This window comes from Acomys minous (genome assembly GCF_964271855.1).
Source record: "Acomys minous genome assembly, chromosome: 6".
Taxonomy (NCBI): domain Eukaryota; kingdom Metazoa; phylum Chordata; class Mammalia; order Rodentia; family Muridae; genus Acomys; species Acomys minous.
Genome location: NC_140487.1, coordinates 94461022 through 94485158, shown reverse-complemented (window position 1 = coordinate 94485158; position 24137 = coordinate 94461022). Strand labels below are relative to the sequence as shown.

The 24137-nt window shown below is 53.0% G+C and overlaps 3 protein-coding genes across 13 annotated transcripts; 2 read left to right on the top strand and 1 right to left on the bottom strand.

Annotated features, from left to right (window-relative positions):
• The first annotated feature begins 8083 nt into the window (after window positions 1-8083).
• Window positions 8084-13358, top strand: PLK3 (polo like kinase 3). Of its 2 annotated transcripts, XM_084786558.1 has the most exons (15): window positions 8156-8404; window positions 8511-8618; window positions 8715-8831; window positions 9014-9143; window positions 9243-9330; window positions 10200-10295; window positions 10387-10585; window positions 10695-10821; window positions 11104-11192; window positions 11487-11580; window positions 11719-11802; window positions 11908-12070; window positions 12256-12385; window positions 12644-12757; window positions 12844-13358. In XM_084786558.1, exons 1-15 carry the CDS (start codon window positions 8195-8197, stop codon window positions 13033-13035), a joined length of 1941 nt encoding a protein of 646 aa, XP_084642684.1. In that variant the 5' UTR covers window positions 8156-8194; the 3' UTR covers window positions 13036-13358. The 2 variants fall into 2 exon arrangements, with proteins under 2 accessions (XP_084642685.1, XP_084642684.1); XM_084786559.1 differs by having other exon boundaries at window positions 8084-8404; window positions 11719-12070.
• Window positions 13359-13371: 13 nt separating this feature from the next.
• Window positions 13372-17734, bottom strand: DYNLT4 (dynein light chain Tctex-type 4; the record flags this gene model as incomplete). 5 transcript variants are annotated; one of them, XM_084786656.1, is made up of 3 exons in its annotated part: window positions 17285-17734; window positions 14999-15065; window positions 13372-14039 (listed from the first exon to the last, which is right to left on the bottom strand). In XM_084786656.1, exons 1-3 carry the CDS (start codon window positions 17306-17308, stop codon window positions 13372-13374), a joined length of 759 nt encoding a protein of 252 aa, XP_084642782.1. In that variant the 5' UTR covers window positions 17309-17734. The 5 variants fall into 5 exon arrangements, with proteins under 5 accessions (XP_084642782.1, XP_084642783.1, XP_084642784.1 ...); XM_084786657.1 differs by lacking the exon at window positions 17285-17734 and adding an exon at window positions 15192-15517; XM_084786658.1 differs by lacking the exon at window positions 17285-17734 and adding an exon at window positions 15301-15396.
• On the top strand, window positions 15563-22655 carry BTBD19 (BTB domain containing 19). Of its 6 annotated transcripts, XM_084786649.1 has the most exons (8): window positions 15590-16473; window positions 17727-17928; window positions 18090-18143; window positions 20269-20328; window positions 21187-21255; window positions 21341-21472; window positions 21567-21692; window positions 21804-22655. In XM_084786649.1, the coding sequence occupies exons 1-8, from the start codon at window positions 16388-16390 to the stop codon at window positions 21936-21938; spliced, it is 864 nt and encodes a 287-aa protein (XP_084642775.1). In that variant the 5' UTR covers window positions 15590-16387; the 3' UTR covers window positions 21939-22655. The 6 variants fall into 6 exon arrangements, with proteins under 6 accessions (XP_084642774.1, XP_084642776.1, XP_084642772.1 ...); XM_084786650.1 differs by lacking the exon at window positions 21567-21692 and having other exon boundaries at window positions 15564-16473; XM_084786646.1 differs by adding an exon at window positions 17121-17319 and having other exon boundaries at window positions 15564-16473; window positions 21341-22655.
• The last annotated feature ends 1482 nt before the right edge of the window (window positions 22656-24137 follow it).

Sequence of the window (24137 nt, the reverse complement as noted above, 5' to 3'; positions counted from 1 at the left end):
CAGGTTTTCAGCCCAGCTTCATATTCTAGAAAGATTGTGAGAGCTCAAAAGAGGAACATAGTGAAGTATAGGATACAGACGGGGCAAGGATGCAGGGCCAGCAACCCCAGGGAAACCGAGTAACCATGACTAACAAGTCCAGTCACTCCAACTTGTGTTCAGACCTTGGATCTAGCCCTGGGGAGCTGCGTTGACCTTGGGGAAATTGTTTCCCCCAAGAGCTTTTATTTCCTTGTGAGGATTATAATCAGTTCCATATCATAACCTTTTTTTTTTTTAAGACTTATTTATTTTATGTATATAAACACTCTATTTGTAAATACACTTGCAGGCCAGAAGAGGGCATCAGATCACATTATAGATGGCTGTGAGCCACCATGTGGTTGCTGGGAATTGAACTCAGGACCTTTGGAAGAGCAGACAGTGCTCTTAACCACTGAGCCATCTCTGCAGCCCCTATATCATAACCTTTCTGGGATCAATGGATGCACTAATTTCCCAGGCCAGTGACTGGGACATGAGAGGCCCATAGATGGGGAGCAGGTGACACAGGGGAGGAGGTACCACCAGGCCCTTATATTACATCCTGGGACGGAGTTCAGTGTCTATATGCACAGGGTCCTTGATTTGATACCAGACCTGAGGGTTGAGAATGATAACAGCATCTAGAAAGTTCTGGTATCCTGGGTCCCAGAGGAGGAGTTCAAACACTTCTGCCCAAGTTGGACAGTTTTCTGGGGGTGTAGCTCTGTGATAGATTACTTTATTTTCTTTTTCTTTTTTTTTTAGACAGGGTTTCTCTGTGTAGCCTTGGCTGCCCCGGACTCACTTTGTAGACCAGGCTGGCCTCGAACTCACAGCGATCCGCCTGCCTCTGCCTCCCGAGTGCTGGGATTAAAGGCGTGCGCCACCACGCCTGGCTTATTTTCTTTTAAACATTTATGTATTCTCTCTCTTTTTTTTTTTAAATCTCAGTACTCTGTCTGCATGTACACCCGCATGCCAGAAGAGGTCATCAGATCCCTTTATAGATCATGAGCCACCATGTAATTGCTCGGAATTGAACTCAAGACCTCTGGAAGAGCAGCCAGCGCTCTTAACCTCCAAGCCATCTCTCCAGCCCCTAGACTACTTTATTAACAGGTTCGAATGAAGCCTTGGCTTCAATCCCTACCATTCCGAGGACAGGGCTAGTGGAGGAGAGCCCAGGAAGAGGGCAGAACACCCCTAAAGGGATCTCAGTTGAGGGCTCTTATCTTCTGAGGCAAAAATGAGTCAGTCAGCCTGAGCCCCACCCTCAGTCTCAGGCCTGAGAAGCCTTAAGCTTAGCGTCAGATGCTTGGCGGGAGCTCCTCAGAATTGGAAAGGAGGACCAGGGAACCAGGTAGAGCCACAGCATCAGTTTGTCTCCCCAGAAACCCACTGAGGCTCTCCTGCTCCGGCCCGTTACCCGAACCCACTCCATGACCCAGGCTCTACTGCCAAACTCCAGAGAGCCAAAGTTGTGTACCGGCTGGTTGGCAACTTGGGACCTTTGCAAAGTGAGGAGAGACAAGATTTTTGAATCCCTCCCACACACCCTGCAGAGCTTTTATCTTTTTTTTGGGGGGGGGGGTTGGTTTTTGCTTTTTCAAGACAGGGTTTTTCTGTGTAACCCTGGTTGTCCTGGACTTGTTATGTAGACCAGGCTGGCCTCAAACCCTCAGCTTGTTTCTGCCTCCCAAGTGCTGGGATTAAAGGCATGAGCCACCATGCCCAGCGTCTTTGCAGAACTTTTTGAGGTCCAGTCCTTGAAGTGTTTCAGCTATTCTGAACTTGTTAACAGCTTTTGGGTTGGTATCTCTTTTGTTTGGGGATGGCCTAGCGTAGCCCAGGCTGTCTTGGAACTTGCTATGTAGCTGAGAATGGCCTTGAACTCCTAATCCTATCACCTCCCCCCACTCCCTACAGGGTCTCTCTTTGTAGTCTTGGCTGTCCTAGATTCACTTTGTAGACTAGGCTAGCCCTTGCACTCACAGAGATCCATCTGCCTCTGCCTCTGCCTCTGCCTCTGCCTCTACCTCCCCAAGTGCTGAGATTTCAGGCATAGGCCACCACACCTGGCTTGACCTTTAACTCTTGGGCTGTAGAATTAAAGGTGTGTGACACTACACTTGTTTTATGCCACAGCGGAGCTAAATCCCCCAGATTCATTCTTCCTTCCTCCCCCCCCATGTCCCCCCCTTTTTTTTCCTTTATTAATTTATTCTTATTACATCTCAATGGTTATCCCATCCCTTGTATCCTCCCATTCTTCCCTCCCTCCCATTTTCCCCTTATTCCCCTCCCCTATGACTGTTTCTGAGGGGGATTACCTCCCCCTGTATATGCTCATAGGGTATCAAGTCTCTTCTTGGTAACCTGCTGTCCTTCCCTTTTCTTTCTTGAGACAGGATTTCTCTGTGTAGCCCTGGCTGTCCTGGAACTTGTTCTGTAGACGAAGCTGGCCTCAAACGCAGGCATCATCAGCCTCTGTCTCTTGAGTGCTGAGATTACAGGTGTGTGCCACCACTGCCTGGGTCCCAGATGTTTTCCAAGACAAGGTCTTATACAGTTCAGGCTTACCTGGAAATTACTATGTGTCTGAGGCTGGCCTTGAAGTCCTGATCTTCTGCCTCCCCCCACCCGCCCCCCACCCACCCCCCACCCCCGGCAAAGGCTGTGGTGCCACTAGCCCTGGTTTATACCGTGCTAGGGATCAAACTCATCTTTGGTGCTAGAGATTGTCAAGTCCCAAAAAAACCTCAGGACAGATCGCTAACTGTGGCGCCTATTAGCATACCAAAGTGTCTGCTGGGCCTCTCAATGCCCATGGCTCCCCTCTGCTCTTCTCACCCCCCACTTCCTACCCTTTACCCTAAACCTCTCCAGCCCCAGGCTTTGCTTCCCTTCCCCCAGCGTCAGACTCCTTATAAAATCTTGCCATTTTGCTCTCTTGGTGCTCTTGATCTTTTGTCTCTCTCTTCCCTCCCCCACTCCCACCCCTCCCCCACCCCATCCCCCCCATGGCCCGGTTCAGTCTGCTGGTCATGTCTAATGTACCGCTTTCTTTCTCTCCCTGTTCTGATCTCTTCCAGATGCCTCTGGCTGTACTCGCTCTCAAATCTATTATGAAAACCTTCTCCTCCACCATACCTAGGAGCGGTCACGTTCTCACTTTTATTCAGGCGTCAAATCTCATGCCTGTTAGACAAGTTATCTGCCAGCTGAGCTTACATCCCCAGCTCCTGGGACTTCCAGCTCCTCATGGACCAGCGAGCCCTCAGCTCTGGGAGCACACTGTTCTCTCTAGGCCCGCTTGGTCCTTCTTAGCCATCCAATGTCTGGCTGACTCTTCCTCAGCTCTCAGGGCTCAGCAGAAACCATCTTCCCTGGAGCTGGGCAGTGATGGTTCATGTCTATATAATCCCAGCACTCACAAGGGAGAGGCAGGGGGGTCTCTGTGAGTTCGAACCTGGTCTACAGCGTGAGTCCACAAGAGCCAGGGCTACACAGAGAAACCCTGTCACAAACAAACAAAAGATTATGTGAACTCGGGGAAGATCACTAGCCACAAGCCAAGGAGAGACACCTCAAACGAATTAGTCCTGGCCCAGCAAGGTGGCTAAACTAAACACAGAAAGGTGCCGGCTGCCAGTCCTGACAACCTGAGTCTGATACCTGGGAACCACATATGGAAAAAGAAAGCTGCCCCTTGACCCCAACAGAGGCCTGGAATATTAGGTCCAAGGAAAGTTCCTGCAAAAGAGACAAAATGGCTGCCTATAGTACCTATTGGCATACCACGATTAAATGTCCTTAAAATATTCGTTCTAAATCAGACGTGGTGGCACATGCCTTAATCCTAGCACTTGGGAGGCAGAGGCAGACAGATCACTCTGAGTTCGAGGCCAGCCTGGTCTACAAAGTGAGTCCAGGATAGTCAGGGCTACACAGAGAAAGCCTGTCTCGAAAAAAAACAAAAAACAAAAAACAAAAAACAAAACAAAACTAATTCATTTTAAACCCAGGACAGTGGCTCATGCCTGTAATCCCAGCACTAGGGAGGCTGGCCTGGTCTACAAAGCAAGTCCAGAACAGCCAAGCCTACACAGAGAAACCCTGTCTCAAAAAACCAAAAACCAAAAACCAAACCAAACAACTGAAAATAGCTGTGCAGTGGTGGCGCACGCCTTAAATCCCAGCAGTTGGGAGGCAGAGGCAAAATTGAGTCCAGGACAGCCAAGGCTACACAGAAAAGAAACCCTGTCTCGAAAAACCAAACCAAACCAAAAAAATAACAAAAAACTGAAATACTTGGTTTTTTGTTTTGTTTTGTTTTGTCATCTAAGACATTCGATGTAAGGTTATTTTGTTATGGCATCTCCAGCAAAGCAATACACAGACATCTTAATTTATTTTCCAAATACGGAGTCGTCATAACGTAAACCAGGGGATATAGTTTAGTAGCACTTGCCTCACACAAACAAATACTGTAAAATAAAAATAAAACAAAATAAGCAATATTGAACATGTCTTTTTTCAGATTTTTTAATTGGTAAAGTTTTTTTCTTTTTTCTTTTTTCTTTTAAATAAGGTTTCTCTGTGTTAGCCCTGGCTGTCCTGGACTCACTTTATAGACTAGGCTGACCTCAAACTCACAGTGATCACCTGTCTCTGCCTCCCAAGTGCTGGGATTAAAGGCGTGCGCCACCACTGCCCGGCTGACTTTTTAAATTTTTATTATTTTATGTATGTTTTGCGTGCATCACATGGATGCCTGGTGCCCTGGTACCCAAGAGGTGCTGAGCCTCCATGTGAGTGCTGGGAGTTGAGCCTGAGTCCTTTGTAACAACAAATGTTCTTAACCGCTGAGCCAACTCTCCAGCCCTGAATGTGTCTTTTTTCAAAGAGAGGATTTTATTTATTCCAGGTTAGTCTCAAATTCACTATGAATATAGTCAAGGATGACTTTTGCTCTAGTTTGTTTTCCGTTGCTGTGATAAAACACCATGACCAAAAGCAACTTGGGGGCAGGGGTATTTCATTTTACAGGTTACAATCAATCTAGAGGAAATCCACTGCAAGAGGCTGAAGCAGAAGCTGTGGGGAACTGCTGCTTACTGGCTGGCTCCCTGTTAAGCTTGCTTGCTGGCTTGAATATTTATTTCAACTATACATGTACATATGTGAGTGTGCTGAGGACTGAACTCGGGTCCTCTGAAGGAGCCCTGCATGCTCCTACCTGCTAGATCATCTCTCCAGACCTCGCTGCTAGCTTTCTTATACAGCCCAGGTCTGCCTGCCCAGGGATGCTGCCGTCACACAGTGGGGCTGGGCCCTCCTCCCATACCAAGCATCAATCAAGATCGTTCCTCCCCTCCCCAGCCAGGGCAAAGGTCAACCTGGACCGGACCGTGCAGTTCTCCAGTGAGACTCCCTCTGATGACTCTGCAGTATGTCAAGGTGACAGTGACTGGCTCCAGGAGAACCTTGAACTCCCCGCAGTCCTCTTGCCTCAGTCTCCAGCCCAGACTTTGAAGCTGTCTTCTGTAGCTCTACCTGGGCGACGCACGGGCCCTTTGACCTGAAGTTTTGTGCTTTATAGCTTCACTGCCACCTTCTCCCCCAGGGAGATTGCTGAGCCCGGCACCTAAGACTCGCCTGCCCGCACCATCCCGCATCCACCCTCTCGTGTGTGTGTGTGTGTGTGTGTGTGTGTGTGTGTGTGTGTGTGTGTGTGTCCCCGTGGCCATGAAGTGCAAACTTTAGGAAGGTCCTGTGGGCCTGATGAAGACTGGTGAGATGCCTGACAGCATTGTCCAGGCAGGATGAACTGGAAATGAGACCAAAGGCTGGCAAAGCAATGTGAGGTAGCAATGATCACAGAATATGTTATGGCCCAAGCCACAGTCGGGGGTTAAAGGGAGCTGGCTGGGATATTGGGAAGAACAATTCAACGAGGTGGCAGGATTTAGGTGAGTGTGTCTGTGGCTCTTCTGACGACTCTTTTAAAGCAGGCTCTCGGTTGCTCTGCTGTTTACTTCCTCCTTAGCATTTTCACAGCCTGTAATTACTTTATTTACGTACTGACCATGGTGTCCACAAAGCAGAATCCTGTAAACTACAGGACAGCTGCAGCCTTGAGCATCCTCACTGGAGGCAGTACCTGTCACTTTACAGATGTCCTCAATAAATCTGAGGTCTGAGTGGATGGCTCAGAGTGAAAGCAAGCCCATAAAGCCAGGAGATCTGTGCCCCAGACAAAATCAGAGCCGGTCCACGCCTTCAGTGGGGGTAAAAAGGCAGGCAGATCTTTGAATTCAAGGCCAGCCTGGTCCACTGAGTTCCAAGAACCCTGACACACACACACACTCACACACACACACACACACACACAAACGAAAAACAAACCTCCCTTAAATAAACTCCCTTCGCCCTCCAAAAAAAGAGCTTCCACATAGTGTTTGAAAGATTCCAACTGGCCTCAATACTAACTGCCCAGTTGCCCAATTGTCTCGAGCCCTAAAAATATCTAGTTCCCATTGCTAACTTTTTGGCCTTTTGGCTGATGACTCAGGGTAATAGATATTTCGAGAATGTAGCAGGGAACTCCACTTCCGGGTCGGGAGGTACGCATCTGTGATCCCATCATGCTAAAGGTGAAGGCAGAAGGATCAAAGTAGCCTGGGTCACATGACAGCTATTTTGCCTCAGCTTCCCTTTCCCTCAAAAGATGAATAATAATATAGAGGTAGGTAGCAGAAAATGTGGCCTGGGACGTGGTAAAAACCTTAAATGCAGCCGGGCTTGGTGGCGCACGCCTTTAATCCAGTCGGGAGGCAGAGGCAGGCAGATCGCTGTGAGTTTGAGGCCAGCCTGGTCTACAAAGCGAGTCCAGGACAGCCAAGGCTACACAGAGAAACCCTGTCTCAAAAAATCAAAAAAAAAAAAAAAAAAAACAAACCCCAAACAAACAAAAAAACCCTTAAATGCCAGGAGGCACGGACAGGTCGATCTCTGAGTATAAGGACAGCTGGGTCTACTGAGCAAGTTCCAGGAGAGCCAGGACTGCACAGAGATAAACCCTGTCTCGAAAAACAAAACAAAACAAAACAAAACAAAACAAAAGAACAGAAAAGTGGTGCATAGCTTTAATCCCTGTACTCCAGAGTTCAAGGCCAGCCTGGTCTACAAAGTGAGTCCAGGACAGCCAAGACTACACAGAGAAACCTCGTCTCGGAAAAAAAACCAACCAAACAAAACCAAAACAAAAAACAAACAAACAAACAAAAAAAACCTTGAATACCAGGCTCTGTTCCACAAACCTATCGCACAGGTTTGTGACCAGGTAAGTCGGGCTCCGAAACGAGCTATTCCATAGTCCCCAAAGAGGACAGCACTAGGCTCGGCCTGTGGGCTCTTCACCGGAGCATGATACGCTAACAGGAGACCATCTATGTTGGTGACGTGCACTGAGCAAAGTTTGCACCACGGCAGCTTTTCCTCCCCCGCAGGAACTCTAATCCTTGTTGCTTGTAAGAGGCCTCCGGATCCTTGGCCTCCACTCAGACTTCAGCATATATCTCGAAGGATGAAAAAAGACAGGTGCTGCTTTGAGCCGGACACGTAGTCACCACGTGAACAGGGTAGAAAAGAGAAAAAGAGCAGTGCTGCATCTGCTAGGTGCCTTTTTTTGTCTTTTTCTTTCTTTCTGTTTTTTTTTTTCCCCGAAACAGGGTCTCTCTGTGTAGCCTTGGCTGTCCTGGACTCGCTTTGTAGACCAGGCTGGCCTCGAACTCACAGCGATCCACCTGCTTCTGCCTCCCTCCCGAGTGCTGGAATTAAAGGCGTGCGCCACTGCTGGGTGACTTTTAAAGGCGACTCCTTTAAGGCCAGTGCAGGAGGTGTGGCCTTAAAGTACGCCCCGGCAGAGGGGTGATTTTTCGGGTGACGTAAGGCCGAGGCGGGGGCGTGGCTTCTCCAAGCCTGGATGACAGGAAAGGGGCGGAGCTCGCGATGACGAGACATCGGGGAGGGGACAAGCGTTCATTGATAAAAACGCCAGGCTCCCCCGGGCGCGATCGCAGCGTAGAGAAACCAGGCAGCGCCACGCGCGGCTGGGGCCGGGCGGAACCGAGAATCAGCTCGGCCGGCGCTGAGCAGCACCGTCCGCATGGAGCCTGCCGCCGGCTTCTTGTCCCCGCGCCCCTTCCCGCGCGCGGCCGCCCCATCCTCGCCCCACGCCGGCCCGGGGCCGCCTGCCAGTGCCTCGCCGCGCTCGGAGCCTGAGGTGCTGGTCGGGCCACCGGTGCCCGACCCCAGTCGTCTCATCACCGACCCTCGAAGCGGCCGTACCTACATCAAGGGCCGCTTGTTGGGCAAGGTGGGTCGGGGGCTCTTGGGTGGCACTGACGGAGGTGGAGGGGATCTCTGAGGGCCCCATCCGGCCTCTCCTGAGCGCCCGGACCAACGTTGCATCCTCATCCTAGGGGGGCTTCGCCCGCTGCTATGAAGCCACTGACACCGAGACCAGTGTAGCCTACGCGGTCAAAGTCATCCCGCAGAGCCGCGTCGCCAAGCCGCATCAGCGCGAGAAGGTGGGTCCAGGGCCCTGCGGACCAAGGGATGGGGGGGGGTGTGTGATGATGGCGTGGGAACCCTAGAAAGATGACGATCTCGCGTCCCTGTCGCAGATCCTAAACGAGATCGAGTTGCACCGAGACCTACAACATCGCCATATCGTTCGCTTTTCGCACCATTTCGAGGATGCTGACAATATATACATTTTCCTGGAACTCTGTAGCCGCAAGGTCCGGAATGTGGAGGGGGGGAGCGGGGGGGGGGGAGAGGGAGGGAATTCATCGGGAGCAGGGGTGGGAAAGGAAGCGAATTCTTAAGATCCAAAGCTGGGCCCTTGTCATCCTTAGCAAACGCAGATGGAGGGCGGGCCTGGGGAAGGCAAGCTGGGACTGAAATAGTGGCTTTTCTGCAGTCCCTGGCCCACATCTGGAAGGCCCGGCACACCCTATTGGAACCAGAGGTTCGCTACTACCTTCGCCAGATCCTTTCTGGCCTCAAGTATTTGCACCAGAGGGGTATCTTGCACAGAGACCTCAAGCTGGGTGAGCCTCCTGGGCCTGGTCATAAGGGTCGGGGATCGGGGAGGTCAGAGAGAGAGAGAGAAAGTTAAGAATCTGACGGATCTCTCTGCCACTGTCTAGGAAATTTTTTCATCACTGAGAACATGGAACTGAAGGTGGGAGATTTTGGGCTGGCAGCTCGGTTAGAGCCCCCGGACCAGAGGAAAAAGTGAGTTGAAGGGATCCTGGTGGCCGCATATCTGTATGTGACACAGGTGATGCGTGTGACACAGATGATGTACATATGACGCGAAAGTGTGTATGTGGGAAGCAAGGTGACCTTATGTGTGTCTGGGATAAACAGGGAAGGGGGGGGGCAGGGGGATGGGCCGTCTTGTATGTGTGACAGAAAAGGTGGCAACCTAGGTTCCTGGGTTAGGGGAAGAAAAACAATCTTGTGAATGTGTGGCCCAGATCAGTGGGTGCCCTGAGCCTCCGACACAGGTGGGGAGTCCAGGATCTTTGGGAATATATATGACTTGATCCTGTGTTGGATGGGGGAGAACATAGGCCAGGCGGTTAGCATGTGTACACGAGACAGCTAAGACTGGGAATGACAGGATGCCATGCCCTGTGTATCTGAGAAGACCCTGCTGTGGTCGCTGTGACAGGGTGTGTGTAATGAGCTAGCGTGTGTGGCAGGTTGAATGTTTCTGAAGGGTATGGCATCTGGTTGTGCGCTGCACAGACTGTGGGAGGTGACAGGCTAGTGACTGTTTTGACAGACGGAGTGGGGGAAGGGGCCACTCGTGGACCCTCCATATTGACCTTGGGAGAGGGGCTGTGATGGGGGGGCGGGGTAGGGCCTCCTCCTGTCCCCGCTGAGCAGCTGAGCAGCTGGGCTAAGACGGGTGGGTGAGGACTCAGCTGCCATTCTCAGCATCCATTGTCCCAAGACAAGCAGGAGCTCTCTGGCCTTTGGTGACAGGCAGCTGCTTTGTCTGAACTCACAGCAGGGGCAGGGATGGGGGGGGGGTGGCTGCTGGGCTGCGTCTGAGCCTTCCCCCCCTCCCCCCTCTGCCCTACCCCCTTTTTCAGGACCATCTGTGGCACGCCCAACTATGTGGCTCCTGAAGTGCTGCTGAGACAGGGCCATGGCCCGGAGGCAGACGTGTGGTCACTTGGTTGTGTCATGTGAGTGCCAAAGTCATGGGCAGACAGGTGGCAGGTGCCTGGAGGGGGTGTTGCCACCGCTCGACTCCTGAGCTCCCGTCTCTGGGCACAGGTACACGCTCCTGTGTGGGAGCCCTCCTTTTGAGACAGCTGACTTGAAGGAGACATACCGCTGCATCAAGCAGGTCCATTACACACTGCCCGCCAGCCTCTCACTGCCTGCCCGGCAGCTCCTGGCTGCCATCCTGCGAGCTTCACCCCGAGACCGCCCCTCTATTGAACAGATCCTGCGCCATGACTTCTTTACAAAGGTCTGTGGTTCTCTGGACACCAGTGTTCGGTCTTCATGTTCCTAAGGACAAATAGGACTCTTGGGAGGCGGGGGTCTCACTTCTCTGATTGCATGGCTCTCTTCCTCAGGGCTACACCCCTGATCGGCTCCCTGTCAGCAGCTGTGTGACAGCCCCAGATCTGACACCCCCCAACCCTGCGAAGAGTCTGTTGGCCAAAGTTACCAAGAGCCTATTTGGCAGGAAAAAGAACAAAAGTGAGCGAGGTGCCGTGGGTTGGGGGCATACAGCAGTGTAGGGGCTTAGTGGCCCTGTTGCATTCATTTGAGATGCGGGGGGTGGGGTGGGAAGGTGGTTCCAGGGTGTGGGTGGGTGTCTGCAGACTCTTGAGGAGGGAGTATGTGCTGCCTAGACACTTGGGAAGACCTGCCCCTGTGTGTGTGTGTGTGTGTGTGTGTGTGTGTGTGTGTGTGTGAGTGTACACTTTGGGAAGTGTGGTCAGGCAGAACACTGAGGGCTGTGCTCTCCCTCACCCCCAGATAAGCAGCATTCTGAGGAGCGGGATGTCTCCTGCTTGGTGAGCGGCCTTATGCGCACATCCATCGGTCATCCAGATGTCAGACCTGAGGTGAGGTGCTCACGTGAGCGTTATTCCCCTGACTCACCCCGACCCTAGCAGCTGAGGGAAGCCCAGCATAAAAGGCTGATGAAGCATCCAGCCTCGTGGTGGCCTAATTGGTTGTGTGTCATTAGCCAGCTGAGGCTGACCTGGGGTGCCCTGAGAGCCACCAGGGGCGGGGTTGGGCCACTGGACTTTCAAGGAATTGGGTTTTGAAGCCTAACTTCACTCTCTCTCTCTCTCTCTCTCTCTCTCTCTCTCTCTCTCTCTCTCTCTCTCTCTCTCTCTCTCCCAACTGTCCAGGCTCCAGCAGCTTCAGGTCTGGCCCCTGTCAGCTTGGTAGAGACAGCTGCTGAGGACAGCTCACCCCGTGGGACACTGGCAAGCAGTGCAGATGGTGAGGAGCCAGGAGATGAGAGGTGCTAGGGGTTGCTGGGGTGGAGATCAGGGGCCGGAAGGAAGTAGTTGGCTGAGGGGGACATGACCTGGGCCCAGGGTGGCTGTTGCCTAAATGTCAGTGCCCTGTTCCCTTCAGGGTTTGAAGAAGGTTTGACTGTGGCCACGGTGGTGGAGTCTGCTCTCTGTGCACTGAGGAACTGCGTGGCCTTCATGCCCCTAGGTAAGGCCAGGCTCCGGTTTTGGGTGAATAGTTTGGCAAGTTCTTCTGGCCTAGAGGCCTGGGGAGGGGGGGGGGATGTCTTCACTCCCTCCTCTCTCCTAACAGCGGAACAGAACCCAGCCCCATTGGCACAGCCGGAGCCTCTGGTGTGGGTCAGCAAGTGGGTTGACTACTCCAACAAGTTTGGCTTTGGGTATCAGCTGTCCAGCCGCCGTGTAGCCGTGCTTTTCAACGATGGCACTCACATGGCCCTGTCAGCCAATAGAAAGTAAGTGCTGTTTGGGGATGCTTTGTGTTTCGGCTACTGTCCCCAGGAGGGTTGCACCATGGTGTGTGTTTCTGTGCCCATGGGGTCTGGGCTTCAAATCCACCGGGGGTGGGGGGGTGAGGGGTGGGGGTGGGGAGAAATTGGTGATGCCAGCCTCCATCTCCTCTCTGCGTTCCTGCTTTCAGGACTGTGCACTACAACCCCACCAGCACGAAACATTTCTCCTTCTCTGTGGGTTCTGTACCCCGCGCTCTGCAGCCTCAGCTGGGCATCCTGCGGTATTTTGCCTCCTACATGGAGCAGCACCTCATGAAGGTGTGTGGGCTGAGGTAGGGCGAGGGGGGCGGTCATGAGGGTGGGGTGGTGCAGAGAGAGTGGCTGAACCTGTAAGAGGAGGAGACACCCAGAGAGCGAGAGAGAGAGAGCGAGAGAGCGAGAGAGCGAGAGAGAGCGAGAGAGCGAGAGAGCGAGAGAGCGAGAGAGAGAGAGAGAGAGAGAGAGAGAGAGAGAGAGAGAGAGACCCAGCCCATGCCAGTCCAGTGACCTGACATCCTGACATGCCTATTCTCCCAGGGTGGAGATCTGCCCAGTGTGGAAGAGGTAGAGGTACCTGCCCCGCCCCTGTTGCTGCAGTGGGTCAAGACTGATCAGGCCCTACTTATGCTGTTTAGTGATGGCACTGTCCAGGTAAGAACCCGCCCTGGGTTAGAGGGGAGGTCTGATAGGCCCAGGGATGTTGGGAAGCCTTGATTGACATTATCTTCTGTGTACAGGTGAACTTCTATGGGGACCACACAAAGCTGATCCTCAGTGGCTGGGAGCCTCTCCTTGTGACTTTTGTGGCCCGAAATCGCAGCGCTTGCACATACCTCGCTTCCCACCTCCGGCAGCTGGGCTGCTCCCCAGACTTGAGGCAGCGGCTCCGCTATGCACTGCGGCTGCTGAGGGACCGAAGTCCTGCCTAGGTTCCAACCCGCAGAGCAAGCTGTGATCCAGACCCCAGGCCTGCGCTGGAAAGGCTCTGGCCCTTCCTGTTCCTTTGGTGCCTCACTGGGGGCTCCGGGCTGAACCCCCATCCCACCCCAGGGAATCAGGGACCAGCTTTACTACAGTTGGGGATGGCCTGCCTCCCTGTCTCTTACCTTTCTCCCTGAGATAAGCCTGAGCCTTAGCTCCCAGCTAGGGGGCATTATTTATGGACCACTTTTATTTATTAACAGACATTTATTTATTGGGATGTGAGCCCCCGGGGGGCCTCCTCCTGGGATAATAAACCATTTTTTCAGAACATGAAGGGCTTATCATTCCCAGTAGACGGCGTGGACTGTAGCCACGGCGAACAGTGACGTGTTGGTGAAAGTGGCAGAGGCCAATCCATCGTGCACCTCATCCCAGAGTGCGCGGCTGACCACGTGCACTCCCTGTCCCTCGCGTGGCCCCAGCACCACGCTGCACACGAGTTTGTAGCGGGGTAGGCTGAGCTCCCGCACGCGCATGCGTACCTGCTCGCACAACGCCTGCGTCAGTTTCCCCGCCTCAGTACCGGAGTAGCACACGTCGCTCAGTTCTGCATTCAGTGCTTCCTCCAGGACACGCTGGGCACTTGCAGCTTCCCAGCGCTCCCCTGGCGCTGGTTCTATGCGGTATGAGGGTGCCATCCTACGGGCAGGCACCAGGGGCAGCCCAGAAAAGCTAACTCGTGAACCTAGAGAGGGCACTGGACCCAGGGATAGCCGTCGACCTCCAGGACCCACTAAAGGTCCCGCCAGTGAGTTGCGTCGCGAAAAGGATGGGTGTAGGCCCAGCAGGGAGCCGCGGCGGGAGGCTGGGCCTGGACCTATAGGTCGGGTCTCATCAATGCTGGGCAGGTGACCTCCGGACTTCCCTGGTGGTGATTTCAGAGCCAGGTCTTTGGTAGTCTCCTCTTCCTGGCGTCCGGATGGCAGAGTCTTGCACGCCATGTACCTGCCTGCTGGAAGATTCATACTTAGGAGTGGCCCTCAGTGGCTGAGATCTTATTACACTCAGCCTCTTGCTCAGTGAAGCTGAGATTTTTCTTTGTGTTTGTGTGCCTGCGCAAGCGAATGTTTGTTTGAGACAATGTCGCACTCGGTGCTCCCTGCCCTCCCTCTCTGTCTCTGTCTCTGTCTCTGTCTCTGTCTCTGTCTCTGTCTCTGTCTCTGTCTCTCTCTCATCAGAAGTTGGGATCAAAGTGAGCCGGACAAGCCGGGTGTGGTGGCGCACGCCTTTAATCCCAGCACTCGGGAGGCAGAGGCAGGCGGATCACTGTGAGTTCGAGGCCAGCCTGGTCTACAAAGCTAGTCCAGGACAGCCAAGGCTACATAGAGAAACCCTGTCTCGAAAAACAAACAAACAAAAAAAAAAGTGAGCCAGACACAGTGCATCTCAGCACTTGGGGGAGGCAGAGGCAGGCAGATCTCTATGAGTTTGAGGCCAGCCTGGTCTACAAGTGAGTTCAGGACAGCCAGGGCTACACAGAGTGACCCTGTTTCGAGCTGTCAGAGATACAAGGGAAGGGGCTGCTCAGGCTATGACCGCGGAACCTCTGCCCGAAATTCCCTTGGTCACGGAGGAGGCTGATTGGGTGAGCACTAAATCCACTAACCCACCCCCCACCCCACCCCCGGCCTTCACCAGCAGAATGGGGACATGAAGCCAGTTTCTGGGCTTCTTCAAACCATGGCCAGAAGAGACAGACCCAACTCCGTCACTCCCACAGATCTCTCTAGCTTCAGAAGTACAGAGGAGCTTAACCACCTTCCCTGTTAACTTTTCTCCCCCTTGACTGGCCGCATCTGGAGGCAGGCGACATATGAAGCAACTTCCATCCTCTTGCTTAGATCCCTCAGGATCATCCGTGGGATGGATGCCCTCTTCTCCTGAAACTCCCTCAGGCAACTGACTCACCTGCAGCCTTTGGCCTCCAAGCTCTCTCTGCTGGCCGCACAGTCTGCACTGAGCCGGCCCGGCAGGCCTGTGGGCAGGGAAGGGTTGTGTTGTGCAGTTACCAAGGGCTGCTGCTATGGCAAGAGCACCTCCCTCCCAGGACTCCTCCCTCCAGCCAAGCTCTGGAGTAACCTGAGTGTTCGTGTGTGCGCACCTGCTGACGGAAGGGAGGGGGCCCTGAGTTAGCGGGAGAGAGCGTCCACAGGGGCTTGGGGCTCTAGAGCATCACAGATGAGGGGTCAGGTGTAGAGAGGTGTACTCACTGGTCAGGCAGGCACTTGCTTTTAAGCCACTGTCTCTTATGAAATGGCCAGTCATGTGGCCTGACCATTTGTGAACAAGTCACAGGGGCCTGGGATGTGCTAAAACTTTGAGACTGCGGGGGCGGCTTCTTAGGAATCCAGTATCTGGGCTCACAGGAAAGAATACGTCATGGTTCTACATTCTCTCCCCGTCAGCCTCAACAAGGACAAACATTTCCGCTTCAGGGCAGAGCTGGGGTGGGGCTTGGATGACTTCCTTAGTTCTGAACTGTGTGCTAAGGAGGCCAGGCCTATTGGCTCAGTGGGAAAGACCGAGGCCTGGCAAAGCTGTGACTCAGTAAATCTAAGTCTGGTCTTTTGACCTCTGCTGACCTGCTCAGGTGCTCTGGGACTTGTCCGTAGTAACCCCTCTCCCTAGGGATGACTGCTTTTCAGGGAGGCCAGAAGCTGTGCTGCTCCTGTTAAAACCGACACCTCCCTTCCCCTACTCTGGGAGGGAAGGGGGCTGCCCCCTTCCAGGCACACTAAGTCAGAGCGGAGCCCTGAACACCACACTTGGGGCTGAGAGTTTTCCCGGATGAGGTGATCTCAGGCTGGGCTATCCCAGGTCTAAACTGAACCCATAGGGAAAGGGTTAGGAAAGCTGAGGCCTTTAGTTCTGAACCCTGTGTAGGCAAGAGGCAGCGCCAGGGCCCTCAGACTCTCAGACTCTTCCTAGGGCCCTCTGACTGCTCATTTTTTTCCCCCTTGGGCACATAGGGAGATGGGCGGGGCCTCCTCGGGCCCAGCTCCAGTTTCCATGGAAACCCACAGGCTTCCCACCCAGTGGCTGCCTGGGCAGACTCCCAACCTGAGCTTCATCCACCACCAGCTTCTCCGGGGACCATAGGCCTTTCCAGACCCAGCGTTTCTGGTCCGGTCCCCTCTGCATCTGCACCCCTTTCCTGAACCTCAGCCTCTTCTAAACTTTAGCCCCTCAGCAAACAGACCCCTGTAGCTCCTGCCCTCCCTCTCAGGCCTCAGGAGCTCTTAGCCTAGCTGGGCCTTCTAGGCCTTTCTACCCTTTGACTTGCTGCCCATCCCACATATGGAGAACCCAGGACTGGTGGTGCGTGGGCAGGCTGCATCCTTTTCCACAGCACTGCGAAGCCTTGTCAACAACGCCCTGTACAGGTGAGGCTGCCGCCCCTTGGTGGGTTTTTCCCTAGCTGGCTCTCGCGGGCCTATGAATTTGAGGAGTCTAAAGATAAAGAGGCCGGGAAACGGCACTTGGCCTCCCTGAATAACTCAGTCTGTGAGGAAGTCAGTACAGAGGAAACCTACTGGCCTGTGTCCATGCTATCCTGAGAGTCAGAAGCGGAGGCAGTGGGGGGGGCAGGGGGGGGGGTAGACAGCGGGAGGGCAGCTGTGTGAACTCAGGCAAAGAAAGCCCCTGGCTTGAGGAAGGAATCCTCCGCCCCCTCAGCCCTGAAAGATGGGCTGTGAATTGACTCATTCTCATTGGGCACTCAACTTTAAGTGCTGGGACCTTTTTCCTTGAAGAGACAGAGGAGCAGATGGCTCTCGGGATTTGTAAGAGGAAGAAAGCACAAAGGATTGAGCTGGAGACCCAGACAGGAAGTAGTTCAAGGTTTCTGACCGCCCACTGCTTGCCCAAGAGGCTAAGTGCTGTCTGACACCAGGAATAGTTTTCTGGGGGCAGGGCTGGTCACGGGAGACAGAACGTTGCTTCTCACACCCACTGTCTCAAAAGCTGCAGCGCTCCCCCACCCCCAACCTCGGGGTTAGCGACTGTCATAACTCTCTTTTTTTGAGGGCAGGGTGTCACAATCTGGCCCGAAGAGTGGAACATTAGGCTTGAGCCTGGGAGCAGAGGCCTTTGGAAGCTGCAGCTTTCTCTGCCGCCTCCTACACCCTCTACCTTACGGAGAGGCCCAGAGGCTGGGGACGGAAGTGATCACGAAGATGGAAAATGTGGTCTCACCTCATGACGGTGCATCATAGCCATGTCTGCTTGCAGTCAGTGCACTCTGCACCCCACATCCTCATACCCTCCTACAGGAGGAAAGCTGAAAATGCTGAGTTGGCATCTCGGGGAGGAGCCCCAAGAGGAGTTTCTTCCCCTACCTGGCCCCCCAAAGTCTCAGCTTTAGGAGATAACCAATTATGATTGCATGAACCTGGTATCCCACTTTGACCAAGCGCAGTCAATTCCCCTGAGAACCTGCGGTCATGGCTGAGAATTCTGAGAGCCAAAGATAGAAAGTCACAGGGTAGAACTGAGACTAGAGTTCAGGCTTGTGTCCCCCACACGTGGGCTTTGACCTTACCTAAAAAGAAGTTAAGTCCCAGTGTGGCAGAGGCCAAGCCAAAAGTGTAATCTAGGTCTGAGATTCCTCACCTCGCCTCGGCCCTCTCTCCCACAGTGATGTTTGCTTTGTGGTTGGCCAAGAACGGCAAGAGGTGTTTGCCCACCGGTGCTTGCTGGCTTGTAGATGCAGCTTCTTCCAGAGACTTTTGGGCCCTGGGGTACCTAGTCCCGTGGTGTTAAGCACTGTGCCGGCCGAGGCCTTCTTAGCCGTGCTGGAGTTCCTGTATACCAACAGTATCAAGCTGCACCGACACTCTGTGAGCCTACCAAGCAGGAGTCTGGGTGGGAAAGAGACTGGGGATTGCCCCAGGCAGGAGTCTGTCCTTTGTGCTGTGGGTTGAGGGGCGGGGGTGGGGGGGTGGGGGGGTGGGAGAAAAATCCCTTCTGCTCCCTCAAACTCCCCTAACCCCCCACGCAGGTGCTGGAGGTGCTGACAGCAGCCGTGGAATATGGGCTGGAGGAACTTCGAGAGGTAGGTGTCTCAGGCAGGACATCTTGTTCCCTGGCCTTTCGGTTCATTGTCCCCTTCGCACAGTCTGACCTCTCAGAGAGGAGTACTACAGCTCTCTGTGTACACAGGATCTGCCATGCTCGGTGCCTGCTGAGTCAGCATAGGGAGTGTTTTATGGCTGCTTCTGCAGCACAAGGGTACATTGGCTTTGGCCTGTGACCGAATAGAAAGAGAGACATGAAAATGCTTAACGTGTATGGGGCGTGGTGCTGCAGGCCAAAGTCCCCAGTGCTCTGGAGGCTTGGGGAGGTTGGCAAGTTTCTTTTTTTAATTTAATTTTATTAATTTATTCATATTACATCTCAATGGTTATCCCCTCCCTTGTATCCTCCCATTCCTCCCCCCTCCCATTTTCCCCTTACTTCCCTCCCCTATGACTGTGACTGAGGGGGACTTTCTCCCCTTGTATATGCTCACAGGGTATCAAGTCTCTTCTGGGTGAGGTTGGCAAGTTTAAGGCCAGCCTGAACTACCTAAGGAGTTCCAGGTTAGCCTGGGCTACAAAGTGAGACTTAGTTTCAAAAAGCTTAACTTAAAGGTATGGGTCTAAGTGTAATAGGAAACTGCTGGTGTGTGGAGAGAGCTTCCTGGAGAAGGAAACTTTTGTTTCAGAGCTGAAAGAACAGCAGCGTTTTATTCAGGAGTGGGAAAACAGCATTATAGTCAGAGGGCACCCAGGGAGCTGGTTAGATATCAGGTGGACTGGGAATGTGGGGATGGTGTCAGCTGGACAGGGTACCAGGAAGCTGGTTCTTGCCGGTGCTTCAAGAATTTGAGCAGCTGGGCATGGTGGCGCACACCTTTAATTCCAGGACTCAGGACTCGGGGAGGCAGAGGCAGGCGGCTCGATGTGAGTTCCAGGCCAGCCTGGTTTACAAATCGAGTCTGGGGGCAGGAGGGGGGCTGGAGAGATGGCTTAGAGGTTAAGAGCTCTGACTGCTTCTCCAGAGGTCCTGAGTTCAATTTCCAGCAACCACATGGTGGCTCACAACCATCTATAATGAGATCTAATGGCCTCTTCTGGCTTGCAGGTGTGCATGCAGGCAGAGCACTGTATACAAAATAATAAATAAATCTTTAAAAAAAAATTGAGTCCAGGCGCATGCCTTTAATCCCAGCACTTGGGAGACAGAGGCAGGTGGATCTCTGTGAGTTCGAGGCTAGGACAAGCCAGAGCTATTATACAGAGAAACTCTGTCTTGAAAAACCAAAACAAAAAACAAACAAACAAAAACAAATCAAGTCCAGGATAGCCAAGGCTACACAGAGGAATCCTGTCACCAAAAAAATAAAATAAAATAAAATAAAACAAAAACAAAAACAAAAAACCCTTTAGGCCTGTAGGTCAGTGCTAGAGCACTTGCCAAGTGTGCTATCGGCCCTGGTTTCAATTCCCAGCCAGATGTGGTGGTATAGACCTGTATTTCCAGCACTCAGGAGGCAGAATAGAGAGGAGGATAATTCCAGGCTCATGGCCAACCTGGTCTACAGAGTAAGTTTTAGGCCAGCCAAGGCTACACAGCAAGACCCTGTCTCAACTTTCCCTCTCCTGGACTTCTTTTAATGCAAGGGGACTGGAGATTCCCTGAAAAATTTGGGCAAGGGAGCTAAGGGGGAAAGAGACTGAGAGAAAAGGGAAAGGCCAGTCAGATGAGTGAAGAAATCAAGAGGGTGTGGCCAAGAGGGAAGTGGCAGGCCAGGAGAGGTGGGTGGCTCTGAGAGGAGACAGCTGTCACCACCCAGTGCTTTTCTGGAAGCGAGGGAGATGTCAAGCATGGAATTTAAGTTTCTGTTAGAACAGAAGTATCAATGTGTCAAGGCAGGGGACAAGTGGAGGGACATAGTAAGGGGAGGAGCCTGGGATTTCTGGATGGGTCTATTAGAAGGTGCTTTGCTAGCCTCCAGGCCCCCTGGGCTTGCTAAATTGCAGGACTGGACAATTCCCTTTCACTCCGCAAATCTGGGAGGTCAAGATGGAGTCTGGATGGCTCATTGCTCCAAGCCTACTCCACTCTTCTAGGGGGTAGGACTTGGGGTCTTTTAACGGGGACAGGGCCACACAGTCTACTTTGATTTCTGTCCCCAGCTATGCCTGGAGTTTGTGGCGAAGGTGCTGGATGTGGAGCTGGTCTGTGAGGCTCTGCAGGTGGGTATTACGGAGCAGCCCTGGGAAAGAATCTGATTTTTAGAATGTGGTCCTGGCCTCCATGTGTGTCAGCCTTGACTGGCTACAGCTGCTAAGGAACAGTATGAGGGCATGTGTGCTCAAGGATGCTTATGAGATAAAACTCTGTGCCCAGATCTGTGGGATGTAGGACATATCAGTAAAGTCATACGTAGGAAGAAAAGAAACAGAGCTGGAAAAGGCAGGCATGGGGACACGGTACCTTGAATCCTAGTACTAGGGGAGGCAGAGGCAGCTGGATCTGAGTTCGAGGCCAGCAGGGCTACATAATGATCTTCTATTAAGCGTGGGAAATGGGCCGGGGGAGTGGTGGCACACGCCTTTAATCCCAGCACTTGGGAGGCAGAGGCAGGCTGATCAATGTGAGTTCGAGGCCAGCCTGGTCTACAAAGTGAGTCCAGGACAGCCAAGGCTACACAGAGAAACCCTGTCTCGAAAAACAAAACAAAAAAGAGTGGGAAATGGACCCAGGAGGTGGTGGTGCGAGTGAGTTCCAGGACAACCAGGGCTACAAAGAGAAACCTTGTCTTGGGGCGGGGGGTGGGGGGGGGGTGGGGGGGGTAGTGGTTCTAAACAGGCTTCTAAAAGTGGGATGTTTAGAAGCCAAGCTTGGGCTCAAAGATGGGATTTAAAGAACCATATGCATGTGTGGTGTTCATGGTCCACTGCACTTTCCCCAGGTCTAATTTCATGAGATATTGCGGGGGCTATTAGCCTCCCGTTTGGATTGTGCTCAGGCTTGTGGGAGTACTTTGTGTGCAGATCTGGGTCACACGTCCTTTTTAGTCTCTAGTCTGACCACCTTTACTCTGCTCCTAGGTTGCCGTAACCTTTGGTCTGGGGCCATTGCAGGAGCGGTGCATAGCCTTCATTGAGGCTCACAGCCAGGTACGGCTCCCCACCCTTACTTACACTTGGAACCTGTCTCCCCCATGACTTTCTTCTCTGCTCTGACCGATACACCCGCCTATAGGAGGCGCTCCGCACCCGTGGCTTCCTGGAACTGTCCGCCACCGCGCTGCTGCCGGTGCTACGCAGTGACCAGCTGTGCGTGGACGAGGCTGAGCTGGTCCAGGCAGCCCGAAGCTGGGCGCGCGTGGGCGCCGTGAGTGGGGCGTGGGGGAGGGGGAGGACGCTGAAGCAACGCAGGAACTCCGCAAGCAGGCGACGGGGTACAGGCTCAAGGCTCGCTTCCACAGGCAGTGTTGGAGCAACCGGTGGCCGAGGTGGCGGCTCCAGTGGTTCGAGAGCTGAGACTGGCTTTGCTGGCCCCGGCGGAGCTAAGCGCCCTGGAAGAGCAGAACCGACGGGAGCCGCTCATCCCGGTTCGGACGCAAAAGACCAAACTCAGATCCACTCTGCCACGTGGGGACGAGGGGGTGGTGGCTATGGCCAAGGACTTCCGGACTATGTGGTGACCCCCCTCTCCCCAACAGGTTGAGCAAATTGTGGAGGCATGGAAGTGCCACGCCCTACGGAGAGGCGATGCGGGCCGGGGGGCACCGTGCCGCAGGCGGAAGGGCACTCTACCCCGGGATCACCACCGCCTCCTGGACTTTCGTTTCAAATGACCCACTTCTGGGACTTGCGATGAATTTGTCCACACTCTAAACTACAGCTCCCAAGGTGCTCTGCGCTGGTGGCGGACTTCCGCTCCCGGCAGTCGCAGCGAACCGGATGCCGGAAGTACCATTCTTCATAGGAGCAAAGCTAAGGCCTCCGCGGAGAAGTAGAGGCGGGGCCGTGGGCCCAAGGTTGGGGTCGGGTCGTGGGCTCGGGCAACGCCTGGAGACCGGAAGCTAGAATGTCCTTTTTCCATGAGATCACTCGGCATTCTGCCACCGGCCGCTCCTCTATTCGGATGATGCTGGTATTTCTTTTTTCTTTCTTTTTTTTTTTTGATGCTGGTATCTCCTAAGCTCATCTTCTTTTAAACAACAAATCAGCTTCCTGCCTCCAGGCTCAGTGCATTTTCAAGCGTCTCATCTTCTCAGCCCCGGAAATAATGTTTTTGTGGGCGGGGAAACTTAACTGGGTGAGGCATGGGTGCAGTAGTCACTCAGGGAAGCAGAGGCAGGCCGATCTCTGTGAGTTCGAGACCAGCCTGGTCTTCAGAGGGAGTCCATGACAGCCAAGGCCTCACAGACAAACCTTATCTCGAAAAACCAAAATCAAACAAAGATTGAAGACCTGAAGAGATGGCTCAGAGGTTAAGAGCACTGGCTGTTCTTCCAGAGGTCCTGAGTTCAATTCCTAGGAACTACATGGTGGCTCACAGCCATCTGTAATGTGATCTGATGCCCTCTTCTGGCGGGCAGGCAGAGAGCTGTATACATATAAAATAAATAAATAAAATCTTTAAAAAAATAAAAATAAAAGATTGAAAATGGGAGCACTCCTGGTATCCTTGTTTGGGTAGTGGACACTGAAAGTAACCTGGTGCTTGTATGCTGTTAATTCTCTTGCTTTGTGCTATTTTACACCAATGTTAGAAGTCATGTATTAATCCTGTGCTCCCATTAGCTCTGCTACAGCATTGTGATGAGAGTGGCTTTCTAAACTGTTTTCAGGAGCTTGGAGATCGTTAAAATTGACCAAAACCACCGATCCTTTACTTGAGGACAGAAACCTTTTTTTTTTCTTTCATTCAGGCTAACACTGCTATCTTCTGAACATGTGTTCCACAAAGCAAGCATAGCTTGGTAGTATATATGGGCCTGTGAATGTAAGCACTCAGGGAGCGGACAGGAGGGTCAGCACTTAAGATAAGACCTGTTTCAAAAAACAAAATAAACTGGGCATGGTGGTGCACACCTGTAATCCTAGCACTGAGGAATGCAGAGGCAGGCAGATCTCTGCGAGTTCAAGCCCACCCTTCTCTACCTCATGAGTTCCAGGCCACTCAGACTTAACATACAAGTAAAAACCAAACTAGTTGTGGTGGCCTGTGATCTAAGCTCTGAGCAGAGTGGAGCAGAAGGCTTGCCAGGACTTGGCGGGCTCGCCTGCATGGGCTACACAGCAAGGTGAGGCCTCAGCAAACAAACCCTGCTTCAGCTTCCCAAGTGACAGAACTGTAATCCCGGGCATGGAGTACACCCCAGACTCTGAGAACGAGGCTGACAGAAAACAAGGCTTCCAAATACTGGGTTATGGCTGAGCATGGTGGCTCATGTCTGTAATCCTGTCACGGGGGAGCAGGTCACTCTGCGTCCAAGCACAGCTTGTCTGTACTCTAGACACCTGGAATACAGAGTGAGAGTTCTTCCAAAAACAAAAGAGCAGTGGTGATGCTAGAGACTTGGCTCAGAAGCTAAAGCCACTCGCGGCTCTCGGAGAGGACCAGACTTCGGTTCCTACACCCAAGCCAAGTAGGTCACAACCCCCTGTAACTCGAACTCTGGTTCCTCTAGTCTCCATGGGTATCTGAAGACTACAGTCACAGAGCCTCCCAAAAAGCGTTGACTCAGAACTGTTCTTCCTGGAACTGTTTGTGAAAGATGCCAGCGATGTGAGGAAAACGTGGAGTATGGGTGTGCCCTTTTGCTTCCAGCCTCCCAGAGGTCAATGCCTCAGCAGGTTACACAGCTGCAGTTTATATGTGTGTGTGTGTGTGTGTGTGTGTGTGTGTGTGTGTGTGTATCCAGCAAGTAAGTTGCATCCTACAATCCTGGGAAAACATCTACGGGCCGGGACTGGAGCCCAGTGAGATGGAAGGCGTGGATCCAGGCCACAGCTCCCCTGCTTCGCTGCCGGTTGCTTGCCACAAA